The sequence below is a fragment of the Microtus ochrogaster genome, chromosome 7, assembly GCF_000317375.1.
Source record: "Microtus ochrogaster isolate Prairie Vole_2 chromosome 7, MicOch1.0, whole genome shotgun sequence".
Classification (NCBI taxonomy): domain Eukaryota; kingdom Metazoa; phylum Chordata; class Mammalia; order Rodentia; family Cricetidae; genus Microtus; species Microtus ochrogaster.
In genome coordinates, this window is record NC_022014.1 from 45,045,799 (window position 1) to 45,065,598 (window position 19,800).

General features: G+C 45.0%; 1 protein-coding gene across 1 annotated transcript; it reads right to left on the minus strand.

Moving 5' to 3' along the window:
* Nucleotides 1-12,592: 12,592 nt before the first annotated feature.
* Il5 (interleukin 5) lies at nucleotides 12,593-15,435 on the minus strand. The gene is made up of 4 exons (XM_005350302.1): nucleotides 15,298-15,435; nucleotides 14,772-14,804; nucleotides 12,769-12,897; nucleotides 12,593-12,691 (listed from the first exon to the last, which is right to left on the minus strand). Exons 1-4 carry the CDS (start codon nucleotides 15,433-15,435, stop codon nucleotides 12,593-12,595), a joined length of 399 nt encoding a protein of 132 aa, XP_005350359.1.
* Nucleotides 15,436-19,800: the final 4,365 nt, after the last annotated feature.

Here is a 19,800-nt window from a genome sequence, read left to right on the forward strand (position 1 = left end):
TTAGAGGGGATGTTTTGAGACAAGGTTTCTCTGTAGCTTTGAGGCCTGTTCTAGAACAAGTTCTTGTAGACCAGGCTGGCCTCCAACTCACAGAGATCTGTCTGCCTCTGCCTCCCAAGTGCTGGGATTAAAGGCATGTGCCACCACTGCCCAGCCTGTCTGACAGTTTCTTCTGTGAAGCAGGAACCCTGAAGGACCATTCCATCTTTTGGAAGATTTATTAATCACTTTTATGTGGGTCCTGCATATCCAGTTCATATGGCATATCATTAAGCAGTCCAGGAAAGAGCAGTTTCTTGCCCAAATGTCTAGCCTTGTCACATTGAAGGCAAATTCCATAACGAGTTTTTTTGATGCTATCAACCTCTCTGAAGTAGATTGGTGCTGCCAGGAGACGTGTCTCACTGTCAAGAAAAGTTTAAGTTCTTAAAACATAAATGCCATATTCTGTAGGTCTTTGAAGTGTTGAGGATTATCTATCTAACTGAAATATATCTCTGCATATATATATAGAAAACCTAACTAACATGACTAAAAGTTTGATTGTTATAAATGACTATCTATTAATCTGTATTTCTTAATTTTACATTATATTTTTTAATGAGCTGCACAAGCATAATACCTTAAACAAGAGCAGAAATACATATACACAGTGTAACAAAATTGACCTTAGTTTGTATTAATAGGCCAAGAGCCATACCAATGTAAAATATTCATTTATATCATATTCCCCAGTATTTTTTTTAGAAATTGACCATGACCATTATGATATATAATTAACCCCTTTAAAATGAAAATAAACATTTATAAACAATCATTTTGGGAATTTGGGTATAGTTTTCTCCAAACTGCTTCCTGCTATTTGCTGGGTGAACTATTTTTAGGGTTCATGGAGACCTTTCAGGGGATCTCCTTCCATCAAATCATATTAGCCTAGAAGGAATCCATAGGTTCTCATCTTCTGTGGAAACAAAAACAGAACCTATTTTCCAAAGTAACATATCCTTAGACACAAATTTTGAAGTCAAGATACCTTTAAAATGTATATGTTGGCCGGGCGGTGGTGGCGCACGCCTTTAATCCCAGCACTCGGGAGGCAGAGGCAGGCGGATCTCTGTGAGTTCGAGACCAGCCTGGTCTACAGAGCTAGTTCCAGGACAGGCTCCAAAACCACAGAGAAACCCTGTCTCGAAAAACCACAAAAAAAAAAATGTATATGTTGGTTTAACTTAGCAATCTTAGACTCAAATGTTTCTCTGTAGTCACAGTCAAAAAATTCAAAGAAAACACAATAATATACATAATCCAAACTCTTTGTGTGTTTTCCATTTTTACGTAGCTTTTTTTACTCTATTGTTTTTTAATATTTTCTTTACGCCTTTAATTTATGTCTATACTCTTATTTTTTTAAAACTATTTACTTCTTTTTATAACTGTCTATACTCTTTTCCCTCTCATTCCCAAGCCTACATACATTTTTAAACACACTGTGACCCATTTATAGGTTCGTTTCTTTCTGAATCTGTCTTTATTGCTTATCTGTAATCATTTTCTGATCAGGAGCACCTTTGTTTTAATATTTAAGGCTAAGCAGCATGACTAGGACTAATTCCATGGCCCTGCCTGTTTGTTTCATCCTGTCCAATATGGCAGAGGTGTGGTCACTGCCACTGCTAGCCATGCTCACCGCCCTAAATCCAGGGACACAGCGGGTCTATGTCATCATTAAGCAACTAGAAGCATGCTGCTCACAAACCCAATTTAAATGCTCAGCCTCTTGAAAGAGTCAGAGCTGTTCATGCTGCCAGCATGAACCAGGAAGCCTCTCTCAAAGAAGCCACACAGTTTTTGCAGCTTTAGCCGAGTCAGGACACCTTCTCTTAAAGGAGCCATGCCTCTGCTTGCCACCGGCAAACAGAGTCTATCTGGAAAAAAACTGCAGCTACCAAGAAGCTGCACTTGGCTCCCATTTTTGTGGGTCTAGAAGCCTTCTTGTTTTTCTTAACCCTTTTTTTTTTAGGTCTAATGCGGATCCATGCCCCAGACTGTGGGTGTCATTTTGTAAACAGAGACTTCCCTTTTGTTCCTGGCTGCCCAGACCTGAATAATCACACAGAAACTATATTAATTATAACTGCTTGGCCTATTAGCTCAGGATTCTTTTTTTTTTCTTTCGAGACAGGGTTTCTCTGTGGCTTTGGAGCCTGTCCTGGAACTAGCTCTGTACACCAGGCTGGTCTCGAACTCACAGAGATCCGCCTGCCTCTGCCTCCCGAGTGCTGGGATTAAAGGCGTGCACCACCACCGCCCGGCTTAGCTCAGTATTCTTATTAATCAACTCTTACATCTTAAATTAACCCATTTCTATTAATCTATGTATCACCGCAAGGCTGTGGTCTACTGGTAAGTATCTGATGTCTAACTCCTTTGGCAGCTACATAGTGTCTCTCTGACTCTGCCTACTCTCTTTCTATATCTCTTCCAGCCTGGCTATATTCTACCCTGCCATAGGTGAAAACAGTTTTATTCATTAACCAATAAAAGCAACACATATACAGAAGGATATCCCACATCACCTCCTCCTCCTTGTGAAGTCATTGCAGGCTGTCCAGGTGTCTTAATTGGAAGTCCCAGTGTCACAAAGTGCCCCTCCATACATAACTCTCCATACTCCTGAGTCTCAGAAGTAAATGCCTCATCTGGTACCACTCCTGTGGCTACTAGCTCCAGACAGGTTTCTTTCCCTACATCCTGGTCTCATTTTTAGGAATTCCCTCATTAACTACTCTCTCAAGGTATTCTGTGAGATGGCTCGTCCCTATGTCAACTTGACACAACCTAGAATCACCTGAAAAGGGAGCCTCAATGTGGAACCTTCCAGTGCCTGACCCGTGGCCATGCTGACCTAGGGGTTGTCCTGATCATTTTCATTGATGTGGGAAGATGCAGCCTGAAAGTATCAGCACAAGTTTTGAGCTCTCCACTGTAGACTGGAAGTTAGCTGAGTACTAAGCATGCATGCATTCATTTCTCTCTGCTCTTAAAAAAAAATGGTTCTTTGAGAATTTCCAACAATGGTGTTTTGCTCATACTCAACCCTCCCCAAACTCATTTCAGATCCGCCCCTTTGCGTACCCACCTGATTTGTATTTGTTTTTTGTTTTGTTTTGCTCTTCAACCCATCAAGTCTAGTTTGTGTTGTCCATATACTCTTGGATATGTGGCCCTCCACTGACACATGGCTGACCCACCAGGGGCTACATTCTTGCAGAACACTTACTCTTCATCTCGCAACACCTATCAGTTGCCAATAGTTCCTCTGCTAGAGGTGGGACTTGGTGCCGATCATCTCTCCATGCTGAAGGTTGGTCAGGCTTGGTCAGGCACAGGTCTAGTGCATACTGTCACAGTTGCTGAGTTCATATGTAGCTGTCCTACTGTGTCTGTGCTTCCTTGGAATCACCCACTACCTCTGGGGCTTATGCTCCTTCCACTTCCTCTTCTGTAATGATCTCTGATCCTTGGGGAGGGATGTATGATATAGATGCCCCATGTAAGGCTGAGCATCCCACAGTCTCTCCTCTCTACACCTTGACCAGTTGTGGATCTCTGTGTTAATCTCCAACTATTGCCAATATAAGTTTCTGGAGAGCTGAGAGATGCATTGTATAGGAATAATGGTAAGTCATTAGGAGTCAGTTTAATGCTATGTTTGTGAATAGATGGGTCATAGTCCCTACTCTCATTCTGCTAAGTAGACAGTATTAACCTGGCCATCTCTCCTCTTGACTGGATGTGGCATGACGAGTTATTCCTGTTGCCTTGATGTCTCTGCAGTGATGGACCGTAACCTGCACTGTGAAGGAAAATAAACCCTTTCTCCCATGGCTTCCTTTTGGTCAGCTCATTTTGTCACAGCAGCGGAAATGAAACTGAGACATCAGTGTAAAGTTTCTAGTCGTGTCTTGCCAGGAATGCTCACCCAGAGGGCAGCATGTGGGAGCTGTCTCTCTATCATGTGGGAACCCAGGATTGAACTTCGGTTATCAAGCTTGGTGGCAGCCCCGGAGCCATATCACCAACCCCATCTCCCTCTTACTATGTCATCGTTCTAGTGGTTCTTTTTCTCTAGAAAACCCTGACACAGGAAGCAAGACTATAAAAGGACATCATATGTCATCAGGGAATTTCAAGTTAAAGCCAGAGACCACTATACACTTATTGGAATGGCCCAGATCCAAAATCCTGCCGACACCAGATTCTGGTGACGATGTACACCAAGCAGAAACTCTCATTCGTTGCCGGTGTTGATGCAGTGTGGAGCAGGGAACGGTGGGCAGTTTCTTGCAGAACTAAGCAGGCTTTCATCAAACTCCACAGAGTGTGCTCTTTGTTTTCTATCCAAAGGAGGGGGAAATGTACATCGATTGAAAAACCTGTGTATGGATGTTCATAGAGGCCTCATTTATAATGTCCAAACCTGAAAGCAATCACAATGTCTGCTCAGTGGATGGATACCCGCCATGGGACATCCAGTTCACAGAATGTTAAGTTCAGTGTTTAAAAGGACACCTGCTCAACTATGTTCATAGCAGCGTCATTCATAATAGCCAGAACCTGGACACAACCTAGATGCCCCTCAACCGAAGAATGGATAAATAAAATGTGGTACATATATACAATAGAGCATTACATAGTTGTTAAGAAATAATAACTTCATGAAATTTGCAGGCAAATGGATGGAGCTAGAAAAAAACCATCCTGAGTGAGGTAACCCAGACCCAGAAAGACAAACATGGTGTGTACTCACTCATACGTGGACGCTAGATGTAAAGCAAAGGATCACCAGGCTACAACCCACAGCTCCAGAGAAGCTAGGTAATGAGGACCCTAAGAGGGACTCATGGATGCCCCCTAGGAAGGGGAAATAGATGAGATCTGCGTAAACTGGGGGTAGGGGTGGTAGAGGGGAGGGATTGAGGATGAGAACATGAGGGAATGGGATGGTTGATTTAGGGAAGGGACAGAGTGGGGGAGCAATGAAAGAGAGATCTTGATAGCAGGAGCCACTATGGGGTTAGGCAGAAACCAGATGCTAGGGAGATTTCCAGGAATCCACACGGATGACCCCAGCTAAGACTCCTAGCAATAGTGGAGAGGGTGCCTGAAGTGACCTTCCCTGTAATCAGATTGGTGACTACCCCAACTGTAATCATAGAGTCTTCATCCAGTAACTGAGGGAAGCAGATGCAGAGATTCAGCCAAGCACCAGGCCAAGCTCTGGTAGTCCAGTCAAAGAGAGAGAGGAAGGATTATATGAGCAAGGCGGGGGCAGGAGGGAATCTGTCAAGATCATGAGGGGAACTCCGCAGAGACAGCCAACCCAAGCTAGCGGGAGTTCAACAGCTGGGGAGCCTGCATGGGGCTGAGCTAGGCCCTCTGCAAGTGGCTGATAGTTGTGTAGTCTGTTTGAAAGGCCCCTGGCAAGGGGACCAGGATTTATCCCTGGTGCATGAACTGTCTTTGCCTTGCTCAGCCTTGATACAGGGGAGAGGGGCTTGGTTCTGCCTCGACTTAATGTGCCAGGCTTTGTTGACTCCCCATGGGAGGCCTTACACTTTTGGAGGAGCAGATAGGGGGTTGGGGAAAAGGTGGGGGTGGTGGGAGGAAGGGAGGGAAGAGGAACTGTGGTTGGTATGTAAAATGAATAAAAAATTATTAGGAAATGGCCGGGTGGTGGTGGCGCATGCCTTTAATCCCAGCACTCAGGAGGCAGAGGCAGGCGGATCTCTGTGAGTTCGAGGCCAGGCTGATCTACAGAGCTAGTTCCAGAACAGATCCCAAAGCTACAGAGAAACCCAGTCTCAAAAAACCAACCAACCAACCAACCAAACAAACAAACAAACAAACAAAAACCAGACTAGGCCTGGGGGAAGGCCTTGCTTTGTAAAGTGCCTGCCTGGAAAGCACGAGGAGCTGAGCACCTGAGCACCCACGTGTAAAAACCGGGCAAAGCTGGCACACATCTGTAACCTCAGTGCTGAGGGGGCAGAGTTTGGGGAGGAGTAAGGGATTGCTGGGCAGCAAATGTTACACAATGGTGAGCTCCAATCAGTGAGTTTAGTGAGTGACCTTGACTCAAAAAGTAATTGAGGAGCAGTAGAGGAAGGCACTCAATGTTGACCTCTGGCCTCTGCACACACACATGCATGCGTGTACAGTGCACACACTACACACAGAGAGAGAAGAAATAAGAGACATTGGAGATGTATCTCGGTGGTAGAATGCTGACCTAGCATGTTCAAGGTCTTGAGTTCTTTTTTTTTTAATATTTATTTATTATGTATACAATATTCTGTCTGCATGTATGTCTGCAGGCCAGAAGAGGGCACCAGACCTCATTACAGATGGTTGTGAGCCACCATGTGATTGCTGGGAATTGAACTCATGACTTTTGGAAGAGCAGGCAATGCTCTTAACCTCTGAGCCATCTCTCCAGCCCCAAGGTCTTGAGTTCTTATCCTGGGAAGGCAGGAGAGAGGACAAGGGGAGCAAGGTCAAGGCCAGTCTGGGCTATATAGAAAAACCCTGTCTAAACACACACACACACACACACACACACACAGACACACACACACACCCCAAATATGAATCACTAGTGAAAAGAACCAACCTGACAAGTCTCTATGTGCATCATTCTGGAAACATTAAAGCTGTCAGCACAGTGCGATAGCGATAGTTGTCAGTGCTTGGGGACAGGCAGGAATGAGTAGGCAGGGCACAGGAGGTTTCTGGGTCAATGAAATGACTGGGTGTGATTACAGCAGTGGTAACCTGTTATTACACATTGTGGGTCTCTGGGTTTTGTGGGTCTCTCTACCCATGGAATGTGCACCACCCAGAGGGATGCAGTAAACCGTGAACTTGGAGTGTTAATTATGGGCCAACGTTGGGTCAACAGTTGACAGTGGGCAGGAAAATACAACTATCAGGGCTGGGGAGAAGGCTTATCTGTTAAGAGAGCTTGCTGATCATACAGGGACCCAGGTCTGTTTCCCAGCACCACATTAGGTGTTTCCACAACCACCCGTAACTCTAGCTCCTGGGAATCTGATGCCTCTTCTAGCCTCTGTTGGCACCTACACTTAAGCACGCATACCTTTACACAGACACATAACATATACATAAATACAAAAGAAAAATCTTGGGCCTGGAGAGATGACTCAGTGGTTAAGAAACCCTCTTAACCTTTTGCAGAGGACCTGGGTTTGATTCCTAGCACCCACATGGCAATTCTCAACTGTCCGTAACTCAGGTTCTAAGGGGATCTGACACCCTCTCTGGCTTCTGTGGGCATCAGGTATGCATAACGTAGAGGCAAAGCACACATAAGAAATAAAATGCACATTTAAAAGAGACAGCTGTTCCAGAACAGGTAGAATGGTATACAAAAAGGGCACAAAGGGATCTGGAGATGCAGCGTGGTTGGTAGAGTGTTTGCCTAGCATGCCTGGAGCCCTGGGTTCAATTCCTAGCATGCCATGAACCAGGTGTGATGGTCTCAGAGGTCTCAGCGCTCAGAAGGTGGATCAGTGTAATTCAAGGTTGCCCTTAGCAATATTAAGAATTTGAGGGCTAGAGAGATGATGGCTCAGTGGTTAAGAGCACTGGCTGCTTTTCCAGAGGTCCTGAGTTCAATTCCCAGCAACCACATGGTGGCTCACAACCATCTATAGTGGATTCTAATGTCCTCTTCTGGCCTGCAGGTGTACATGCGGAACATTCATACATAAAATAAAAATAAATAAAATTTAAATAAAAAGAACTTGAGGCTAACCTGGGCTACATGAGAAGGTGTAAAAAAAAAGGCAGAGGTATGAAAATTCATGGGGTGTTCTAGAAAGTCATTATTCCTACTGAGCAGTAATTCTTCAATAACTATTTTCTACCTAGAATGTGTATTCATAGGTGATTTTCCATCGAAATTTTTTGAGAGATATATTTTTAATTAATTTATTTATTATATATATGATATTCTGTCTACATGGATCCCTGTGGGCCAGAAGAGGGCACCAGATCTCATTACAGATGAGCCACCATGTGGTTGCTGGGAATCGAACTCAGGACATCTGGAAGAGCAGCCACTGCTCTTATCCTCTGAGCCATCTTGCCAGCCCCCTGAGAGATATATTTATCTTCCCCAAATATTACATTTTCTGAGACAAAGCTTCATGATGTAACTTAGGTTGGCCTCAAACTCACTGTGTAGCTCAGACTGACCTAAATTTCAGTCTTCCCTCTTCGGTCTCCTGAGGCTGAAATTACAGGCATGCGCCATGTCTCCCATCTAGTACTGCAAACGGTTGCTTCATTTCTTTAAATTCTTTTAGATTTATTTATTTTACGTGTATGAAATTCTTGCCTGTGTGTGCGCGTACCACATGCATTCCTGGTGCCTGCCAAAGACAGAAAATGTGGTGATCCAGTATGAGGAAGACATGTCTTACATTCTCAGAGACTGGGACTTTTGCTGGACCTCACAGCTGAGCTAAAAAATATACCCTGAAGTCACTTAAGACTTAAGTCTGCTAGCAGGGAATGGTGGCACACACCTTTAATCCCAGTACTTGAGAGGCAGAGGCAGGTAGATCTTTGAGTCTGACGATAGCCTGGTCTACAGAGGGAGTTCCAGGGCAACTAGGGCCACACAGAGAAGCCCTGTTTCAGGGAGAAAAACAAGACCGAATGAAGCCCTTTATTAGGGACAGACACACAACGGATGCAGAGACAGATTCACAAGTCAGTCCTTAGGCAGGCACAGGTCAGACTCATGCAACAGACATGAGATGGAAGATACAGAGATGAAGAAGTAGGGAATTTGACTCAGTACTCATTCTTGGTCACATGTCTCCAAGGGGAAGCTCTTTCGTTTCTTTTTCTTTTTTTTTTTTTAAATATTTATTTATTTATTATATACACAATATTCTGTCTGTGTGCATGACTGCAGGCCAGAAGAGGGCACCAGACCTCTTTACAGATGGTTGTGAGCCACCATGTGGTTGCTGGGAATTGAACTCAGGACCTCTGGAAGAACAGGCAATGCTCTTAACCACTGAGCCATCTCTCCAGCCCTCTTTCGTTTCTTTTATTAATGTGATCCTGATACTCCGTTGGTGACTCGGGGTTACTCACTAATGTGCTTAATCCTTGCAAGCAAACCGTTTTCTGGCAACCTCCAACCTGGAGTTAGGAATGGTTGTGAGCCACATGGACCGGAACTCAGGTCCTCTGCCGGCACGAGTGCTCTTAACCACTAAGCCATCACTTCAGACCCTGGTTTGTGTCTTTGAGATGGGTCTCTTCCTATATCTTAGGCTGCTTTGAACTTGAAGTCATCTTCCTATCTCAGCTTTCCAAGTGTGTACCGCCATGCCTAGCTAACAGTTCGCCTTTTTAAATAAAAGAATGAAAGCAGTCAATGGAGAAAACTTGCTATAGTTTGGACTTAAAATGTTCACCCAGAGGCCCAGGCTTACCCCAACCTGCGGTGCTATTAGAACATTTTGGGACTTTTCAAAGGCGGGAACTATTGGAGGAAGTTGGATCACTGTAGGCTTGTCGTTGAAGAGGATTGTAGAATCCCACCCTTCTTTTCTTTCTCTTTCTGTTTCCCTGCCACCATGAGGTAAACAGTTTCTTCTCCCGTGCACCGCGAACCTCAAGTCTTTAGGTTTGTCCTCAGTACAATCGCTCCTCTTGATAAGGCAGGCCTGTGACCCAGGTACCAGAAGCCCGAGACAGAAAGATGGCGATTTCAAGACCTTTCTGAACTACACAGTGAGTTCAAAGGTAGCCTGGGCAATTTAGTGTGACCATTGTCTTAAGAAATTAAAATAAGTCATCGACCTCACAGCGGGAGTGGGTTATCTGCACACGATCAAGCCAATCAGAGTTTCAGCTTGAGTGAGGAGGGAAACTCGCAAGGCTCCTCTCCTAGCCGAGGGTCTGTTGGCGGCTGCTGGGGGAGGGAGAACAAGTTTTCTTTGGGGATGTAGCCACGGGTAGGTGGTCCATACCTATGAGCACTGGGGCAGCACTAACTGGACTCAGCGAGTTAAAAAAGAAGAGGGGGAAGATTTGAAATTGGGAGGAGGACATGCGGGGGAGCCCAGCAGGAGTTTGAGCGGGAGTAGGTATGACCAAAATATATTACACAGAGGTATGAAATTCTCAAGGAAAAATATTATATTGAAAAATAAAATTGAACATGTAAGTAAGCATATAAATAAACATACCTTTATTTTATCACAATTTAAAAAGCCAAGTACATGCTTGAAAAAAAATACTAAGGAGCTGGGAGTTACTTCCATGGGTAAGGGTGCTTGCCGGGTAGCCCTGAGGACCAGAGTTTGAGTCTCTAGCAACTGCATAAAAAGCCAGACATGGCCATGCCTGCCTGTAACAACAAAGGGGCTAACTGAGCAGAGACAGAGGGTTCACTGGGGCTTGCTGGCTGCCAGTCTAGCCAAAAATGGAAAACTCTATGCTCAGCAAGAGACTCTGTCTCAAAGGAAGGAGGTGGAGTGATGGAGAACAACACCCAGCATCTTCCTCCGGCCCCCACAGGCCCATGTACATACAACACGCATGCTCAGACATTTCGTGCAGTAAGAAATGGGATGAAGAGCTGGAGCTGAGATATAATACAAAAATGTTCCTATTTGAAAGAAAAGGAACAAGGTTCCTGGGCAGAGTTCACCATCATATGACCTGGGAAGGAGCTTGAACAGTATTAGGCCACAGAGGTTTTTATGCCCAGCAGTGACATGGGGACTCAGTGACTCTTGTAGCTGGAATTGGGGAGACACAACACTCAGCCTTGCGGGGAGGGAGAACCCCCCCCCCCCCCGGGCACAAAGCCATCAACAAAAACATTTCTAGTTTCCTTCGAGAACTGGGCTTGAAACTGATTAGCCAGATTCTCAGTAGTTGGAAGAAATTAAACTATGGGTTCCCAAACCTGCCCCATCTCAGGGTAAGCTTTAACACACATTTTAATTCTAGATCCAGTCCTGGGGGAAGGACCCATATATATATTCTCTCTCTCTCTCTCTCTCTCTCTCTCTCTCTCTCTCTCTCTCTCTCTCTCTCTCTCTGAAAGCGGAGGCCAGACGTCAACCTCAGGTGTCCTTCCTCAGGATACCATCCACCTTTCCACCTTGCTTTTTGAGACAGGATCTCTCATTGATCCAGAACTCACCAATTCATCTAGGTTGGAAGACTAGAGAGCCCCAGGGATGCGCCCATCTCTGCCTCCCAGAGCTGGGATTACACGCGTGCCCCCACCATCCCCTCCTTTCTGCAGTGCGTGCACAGCGAGTACTTCACCAGCGGAGCCGTTTCCCCATTTGTTCATCCTTGCATTCATTCCTTTGCTCTTAAACTCACTCATCTAATCATGCAGTCTGTGCAGGGAGATCCAGGCTCAGTCCCAGCCCTGTCCCGGCTCCTAATATCTCTACCAAGTCCTGCTGGGTCACTTCCACCTTTGGAACTCCCAGAACCTCTAAGGAGCTCGGATGCTCAGCCAGCATGTCCTCAGACCCTCCTCTGAACACCACGCAGGGACACTGTACGCCTCCAGCATTAGAAAAGACAAGTAGCAAACTGATTGAGAGTCGCACCTTTCGCTTTATTAGAATATCGCATCAATTGCAATAAATATTAACTTACTGAATCCTTAAACACACCATAAATAATATGGACATCTTACAGAATTAAATAAAAGCAAACATCTATTTTTCCTGGAGTAAACGAGAGGGAGACTTCTTCAGTGACCCAGAAGCCTGAATCACATCGCAAGCATTTGGTGCTTTCTGCTTGTGTGGGCTCCTAAAGTTGCAGTATACACAAAGCGTTTACTTTGCTCCTAAAGTTCAGTTACACCGAAAAGCAAGGTCCAACATGTGGTTGGCTCTCATTCTCACTGCACTGAGATGGCCTTTTCCTTCTCCAGTATCTGGCTACTCCAGGCACAGAAGGATGATCCTGACACAATCGGGTTCATACATAAGAACATAAGAAAAGTTAACCTCATAGAAATTGGGAGTAGAAGTGGGGTTTCTGGAGACTGGAGAGAACAGCAGGGAGTTGAGGACAGGCTGGTAATGGGCACTACCCTGAAGTTAGACAGGAGCAGGAAGCCCTGGTGTGGTAGGGCTATCTCAGACGGCCAGGAGAAAGGATGTTGGGGTATGGAGGGGTGTGATCCTCCTGCTTCTGAATCAGAGTCACCCTTGACTATACACTGAATCTCCAGAAAGGGGGCGAGGGCTAGGGAATGTAGCTCAGTTGAGCCCAGCCTGAACTACACCAGTTTCTGTTACACATATACGAGAAGAACGTTAAATATTTGGTTATATGCAAATGATCAGTATTTGAGAACATAGGTTTAACTTGACTGCATGATGTAATTATGAGTGGAAACAGTGTGTGGTAACCCTTAATTTTTCAATCTTGTGGCTTTTATGCATCAGTTTTAAAAAACTAACTGCAAATCAAATCTGAAGTCCCGTCTTCACGGAGTCCTGTCTCAGTCTTCCATTGTCCACTCAGTACTCAGCACACCAAGAAACTCCTGCAGGTAATCCAGGAACTGCCGCGTTCTCCGCCTCTCCTCGCTACACTGCTCCTGTGTAAAGAACAGACAGTCATCAGCTCCGGGGGAAGCAGGTGCCGCCAGACCCGCAGGGATCCCAGGAAACTTACTTTCTGGCGGTCAATGTATTTCTTTATTAACGACAAGTTTTGGAATAGCGTTTCCACGGTACCGCCACGGACAGTCTGATTCTTCAGCATGTCTAGCCCCTGGAAGATTTCTCCAATGCACAGCTGGTGCTGGAAGAGGAAGGTTATCAAAAGCCAATGGAACAAGGTGAAGTACCAACTGTATCAGCCAGCCCACAAAGTACACATAGTTCAAAATATCATGCTATATGCAAGGAATGCGTGCAACTAAAATGCATCAGTGTTTAAAAAAAAAAGCAGATCATTGGAGACTTAGTGGGGTTTATCTGTGTCTGTAATCCCAGCATTCAGGAGGTGGAGGTAAGAGGATCAAGACCAAGACTAGCCCCTGATGCGCAGTTTGAGGACAGCCAGTGCTGTTGGGTCTGTTTCAAAAAGAAAAATCAAAACCAAAGTTAGGCTTTGATCTGGAGAGATGGCTCAGTGGTTACGGTCATTGACTGCTCTTGCAGATGACCTGGGTTCAGTTCCTAGCACCCTTGTGGTGGCTCATAACCATCTGAGTCCTGGGACTATAGGTGAGTGGCCCCATACCCAGCCCAATATTTCTTTTGAATTCCTAGAAAGGCTGGTGATTCCTTTCTATTTAGAATAATGAAATAATGTATTTTACACTAGAATAATATATATATACACAAATGTATACAATATCATTACATAGTCATATTCATTTAGCCATGTAGAAGTTACTAGTAGAGGGATTCATTATACTTTTTATGTCTACCAATCATTGCCTAAGAATATAGCCCTCTGAGCTGGCGAGGTGGCTCAGTGGTTCAGAGCACTTGATGCTCTGGCTGAGGACACAGGTTCAGTTCCCAGCACCCACGTGGTGACTCACAACCATCTGTAGTTCTGGTCCCAGGCCATCCGATGCCCAATTAGCTTTCGGGGGCACCAGACACATGTGTGGAACACATACATACATGCAGGCAGAATATTCATACATGTAAAATAAAAATAAATAAAAGGAATCTAACCCTAAATTATATCTTTAAGTTATCTCTCAGAAAGATTTTCGAGTGGGCTGGGTCTGGAACTCACTGGTAGAGTGCTTATCCTGCACACAGGTCCTGGGCTGATCCTCAGTTATACGAATCAAGAAAAAGAAAATAAAGAAAGGCACTGGGGTGAAGAAAATAATAGGCAGAACCAAATAGAGCCTAGCAGGACCTCTTTGCCAAGTGTGGAATCGGGCAGAGAATCTTTGATGTGAGGCTTAGTTAGCTGGCAGGCTGGCAGCTTCACTTGACCACATACATAACAGATTCTGCTAGCTCAAAGTCATTCCTGATATTGATTGGTTGATGGCTTTTGGGTGTCTCATAGCCCAGGCTGGCCTCTGGCTTAACATCTGGCAGTGAATGACCTTGAACCTCTGGTCCTCCTGCTCCCATTTTCCAATGGCTGAGATTACAGACATGCACTACCATGCCTAGTTTATGGGGTGCTGAAGAATGAACCCAAAGCTTTGTGTATATTAGACACTCTATTAATGGAGCTATATCTCCAACCCTCTCGTGTTTGTTTGTTTGTTTGTTTGTTTTTGGTACAGGTTCTGGTTGTGTAATCCAGGTAGTTTTGAATTTATATTGCCGAAGCTGGCCTCAGACCCATGCTGCCCTTGCCTCGGCTATCAAGTAAGTGCTGAGATTATGTCATTTGCCGTTCTGTCCCCTTAGCCTTCATATTTATAAGCACATGCCTCCACATTCACCCACATAACAAATGTCAAAGGAAATCAGACAGTTTTAACTGAAAACAAACGATTAGCTAAATGTGGTGGCCCAGGCCTGTGGCCCAGCTACTTGTGCTGGGGCAAGAGGATCACTCGAACCCCGGAGCTTGGAAGCTGGTGAGATGCCCACCCAGACACAACACTACAAAGCAAGAAGCAAATGACTTGTAGATTAGTGTGTGGAGTGGACTTATTCATGCAATCATGGCGCTGAAACATAACTTACATTTTTATGAGTAGGAACAGGAAGCCTCACCGTCTGCAATAAAGAGAGTATAAGGTCATTTCTAAAGCATTTGCGGCTGTTTTAATACCGCGCTTGCTCTGACACTGTAATCCCTTGTGCACTAACACACTCATAATTGCATTATGTATAGCAGATCTTTATGTGTGGGAATGAACTGCCATAAATTATTAATGCTTTTTTTAAAAAAAAAATAAACTTTTTTGAGTTACGGTCTCACTGTGTAGCTCTGGCTGGCCCGGAACTTGCTGTGTAGACCAAGCTAGCCTTGAAATCACAAAGATCCACCTGCCTCTGCTTCTGAGTGCTGGCATTAAAGGCGGCAACCACCACACCCAGCTATTAAGCATTTTTAAGAACCCATAGAAGTGGAAGACAGAGGCAAGAGGATCTCCTAGGAACTGGGACAGCTTGGTCTACACAGCAAATTTGAGGACAGTCAGGGCTGCATAGCAAGACCCTATCTTGAAAACCAAACCAAACCGCAGAAATAAAAGTCGTCCTTTACCTCATTGCTTGTTAGGAGAGCTCGGTGCATGGACAGTTGTGTCAAGGTCTCTTTCACCACCGTGCTCATAGGAATCTCCATAGCGGTGGTCCAGACACAGACGAGAGTTAGAACACTCCAGTGCAGAAGCACCCTCATGATTCTGAAGCCTTCAGCGTTGGCCTTTAGCAAAGGAAGAGTGCAGAGCAGGGCTGCATCCCCAAGCAATTTATTCTCTCTTTGAGGAAATGAATAATTTCTAACAATCAGATAGACGATGCCTAATAAAGGCAAGTAGCGAAACTCATTGTTTCCAATCCCTTCCTTGGGTCTTCAGAGAAAAATGCATTTTTTTCTCATCCTAGTCAACATCTCTACCTCTACCCCTGTTTAAAAAGCATTTTTTATGACAAAAGAAAATTAGTTTCTATGACCTTGATCCACACTGATAGGAATATTGGGAATGTCTCCCTGGGTGTGACGATGCACACCAGTGGGTGTGGGAGGTACAATCAGGAGGATCAGGAGGTGAGGGGCATCCTTGGCTGCCCTGCAAATGTGAGGTCAGCCTGGAACACATGAGACCCTGTTTCTAGCCACCGAAGAGCAAAGGGACAGGATGGGATCTTCTCAGTTGAACTAAACTCCACTGGCTGAAGCTGGAATTATCCGTGCTTCAGAACTGGAAATACTCTGGGGAAGACACTGATTAGAGAGTTCGGCGGAGTGAAGTTACATGGTGTAGGTTTTTGATCAACATTCTGTGTGTTCTCGATAACCAAAAGTCTAACTCAACCCGGGGGGAAGATAAGCAGAAGGCTTGTTGGTTCCTATAACAGACAGTGCAGGGCAGAGGCTCCTTCCTGTGCTGCTCTGGTGGCTCAACCTTGACCCAGTTTTCAAGCAACTCTCTGTGGGGGTCCCAGGGTGACATCAGGACTCCTGGCTCTCTCTCTCTTGTCTGCATGCAGCAGGAAGAATCAAGCTTTGCTATTCCTTTCCCTTCCTTCTTTCTTTCACGTGTGATGTGGGTTTATTGTCCACTCCTGCAGTGTTTCCTGAGCACTGGAGGTCATGATCTAGATTCCCCCTTTGGGGAATGAGCATTCAACAGTCACTCATTCTCAGGTCCTTGACCAGTTATGGGTCTCTACAATTATAACTGGCCACTTTAAAGAGAAGTGTCCCTGACCAGCCTGACTACATGGCCCAAACTGTCCAGGACTGTCTGCTCCTGGGGCCTCAGCCTCCCGAGCCCTGTGTCAGGCATACCCCTCTGCACCTACCTCCAGTGGTTCTTTTTCTCCTTGTTCAAGCAAAACAATTCAGTCTAGGCTGCCCTCCCTGGTTTCAAGGTGCAGAGAAATCAAACTGGAACCAAGTTGAAAACTTTCTCCCAGCTGGCTAGCACTCATAGGACTGGCAAGTATTCTGTTGGCTCCTGAGGGAGAGTTGTATCAACAGTCTTACTGATGGGTCCTGTTTGCACAGGCCAACTGACCAAGCAAGTTGTACCCTCCGGCGTACCAGTGGTAAGTCTGTTACGAGCAACCGGTAGCTTAATGAGTAGATTTGAGGCCCCTCTTCAGGAAGGAATGCACAGGAAGCCTGGCCTAAAGCTTCCAGCTGGTCTGAGCAGGGAAAGTAGTGCTGTTGTTTTGTTAAATGGATATGATATACCTGTCAAATTGTCTTCTAAGGAACTGTGCGTATCCCGTAGATCAGTGCTGCTGTCAGGCTGGTCAGGGACACTTCTCTGTAAGGTGGCCAGTTATAACTGTAGAGACCCATAACTGGTCAAGGCGCTGAGAATGAATGACTATTGGATGCTCATTCCCCAAAGGGGGAATCTAGATCATGACCTCCAATGCTCAGGAAACACTGCAGGAGTGGACAAGAAGGAATGGGCAAAATGTGAGCGTTTGAGGAAGTGGTAGAAGCTGTGTGGAATGCTGATGTCTGGGCATTATGTAGCTGTAGTGATCACCTGCACTAGATTGGGTACATCAACATCCTATCGTGGAGGAGAGAGAGGCTCCTGGGGCCGCACCTGAGGATGTAGACGCTGTTGCAGTTAAAGGTTGGTGGGTCTCAAAGAGCTGAGTTCTTCAGTGATATTGCCTCTGGCAAGGTGCCTGTGATCCTATTAATAGCCCTAAAGAAAGACTATCACCAGAAGGGAACCAGAAGACAGGACGGAGTGTTGTTTGGAAAGGGGAGAGGATTGGGAACAAGGGAAATGGGGTGGGTTTGGCTGATGCATCATCTAAGTGTATCAAAATGTCATAATGGAATCCATTACTGTGTATAACTGATTAATGCTAACAGAAACATGGATTAAAAACAAAAAAAAACATTTCAGTCTCTAGCAAAACATGGTGCCTAAGGTCTATAACCCTGGCATTTGGGAATTTGAAGCAGGAGGATCAGGATTTCAAGGCCAACCTCAGCCACATAGTGAATTTGAGCCTGCATAGGTTGCATGAGGCTCTGTCTAGAACCCAAAAGCCCAAAACTCAAATAACAATAGCATTCAAACAACCCAACCTCTGTTTGGAAAGAGGAGGGAACTAGCGGGAAGAAGGAAGGAGATGAGAAAGGAAGACGTACAGAAGATCAAGAACATTATAAACATGTAAGAAAATATCACAACGAAACCCCTTATTTTATACAATTAACATCCAGCAATGAAATAAAGGGAGAAACTCGGAAAGGAGGGTCATGTGTTCACCATGGACCTGTGACTAAGCCTGTGGGATACACTGATTGTCCTTCCTGGGCGAGAAGCAGACATCATCCCTCCCAAACCATACAGCTGAGCATTGTGGTAGCTCAGGTCCATTGTAAGAGGTTTGTAGATGCTGGGAAAGAAACAAATATATCACAAACAGGCAACGTGTGGGCACATCGCCTCTCCTGTATGTCCCCCGAGACTGAGCAGTCCTTTTCATATCGAGGGTTGGCTGTGCATGAATATGTGTCATCAGGGGAATCAGTCTTTTGATCCTTAGGCTTAGATCCGTAATCCCACAATCAAACACAAATTCTTTTTTTAAAAAAAAATAACTTATTTTTATTTTGTGTGTACTGGTGTGTTTCTGTGCCTAATCTTGGAATTATAGACAGGTGTGAGCTGCCATGTGGATGCTGGGAATCGAACCCGGGTCCCCTGGAAGAGCAACCGGTGCTCTTCACCACTGAGCCATCTCTCCAGCCAGCCACAAACACAAATTCTTAGGCAGGATCCTTTTTTAAAGTAGCATATAGCCACCTGTGCAGTGTGTGTGTGTGTGTGTGTGTGTGTGTGTGTGTGTGTGTGTGTGTGTATGTGTGTTACATTTTCATGTATTTGGGCTCCTGGCTAGACGTGTCTGAGATGAACACTTGAGAGACATTTTCCTTGTGTTGTGGGAGAGATACTGGCTCACTTCATCAACCCTGTTAGCAGTGAAGTAAGGACCACAGTGGACCTAAAATGATGATCTCAAAACCCAAGCTTAGCTCTCACAGGCCCTGACTTTCCCCCAGAGGTTATGAGACAATAATTTTATTTCCCTTCTGACGCCTTCTGACTGCACTGGGAAAGTGTGGGCTTAGATGAAGGCTTCTGGGGAATTGCCAAATAATTTGCAATTGTAGCAACTTCGACAAGCTTTCTGAGTGATTCAACCCCATGATAGAATTGCACAGGCTGTGGAGGGAGTAGCAGATTGAAAAGTCCACATGTTAGCCATAAAGTAAACAGGGAAAACACAGCAACAGCTCACCGTTCCTAGGGAAGTTAATATTAGCTGGCTTTGAAAAGGATGACATGGGAAAGGCTATATTTACAAAATGAAGGTGGTAAGGTCGACATTGAAGTGTGACACAGGTCATCTGTCCCAAGTGGACCCTCAGCTGCAGCTCAGCTATTGCCATATGACTTCCATGGGTTCATGTTTCCAGACACTCAGTTTTAAAAAGAAACTCAAGCTGGGTGATGATGGCACACACCTTTAATCCCAGCACTCAGGAGTCAGAGACAGGCAGATCTCTGAGTTTGAGGCCAGCCTGATCTACAAGAGCTAGTTCCAGGACAGCCAGAGCTGTTACACAGAGAACTCCTGTTCTCAAAAACCAAAACGAACCAACCAAACAACAACAAACAAAAAAAACCCCAAAAACCTAAAACCTCACTTACTATGCAGATGCTGATTCCCTACTTAGAAAAAATATTTCCTGTTCAAAACTGTATTTTTTTGTTCATTTGCTTGTTTGAGATATCCCAGACTGGTTGTGAGCTTGCTGTGTATTCCTTAAATTCCTGATCCTGGTCTCGGTCTGCTGAATGTTTGAATGACAGGTGTGTGCTGCCTTGGGGGCTCAACACGCTATTTCTTTATTTTTTTTTAATTGTAAAGAAATACACTGTAACTTGAAATATTTCATCTTAGCTAGTAAGTATTGGGTCCAGAAGCATATGCAAAAACAAAAGCAAAACAAAACAGACTTGTCATCCTGCAAAACAGAAGAAACTCTGTATCT

Coding starts and splice junctions, on each gene's coding strand:
- Il5 (XM_005350302.1), bottom strand. CDS start 15,435: ATGAGGGTGCTTCTGCACTGGAGTGTTCTAACTCTCGTCTGTGTCTGG. Junction 14,805..15,297: donor CTCTCCTAACAAGCAATGAG/GTAAAGGACGAC, acceptor TCTTTATTGCAG/ACGGTGAGGCTTCCTGTTCC. Junction 12,692..12,768: donor AATACATTGACCGCCAGAAA/GTAAGTTTCCTG, acceptor TTCTTTACACAG/GAGCAGTGTAGCGAGGAGAG.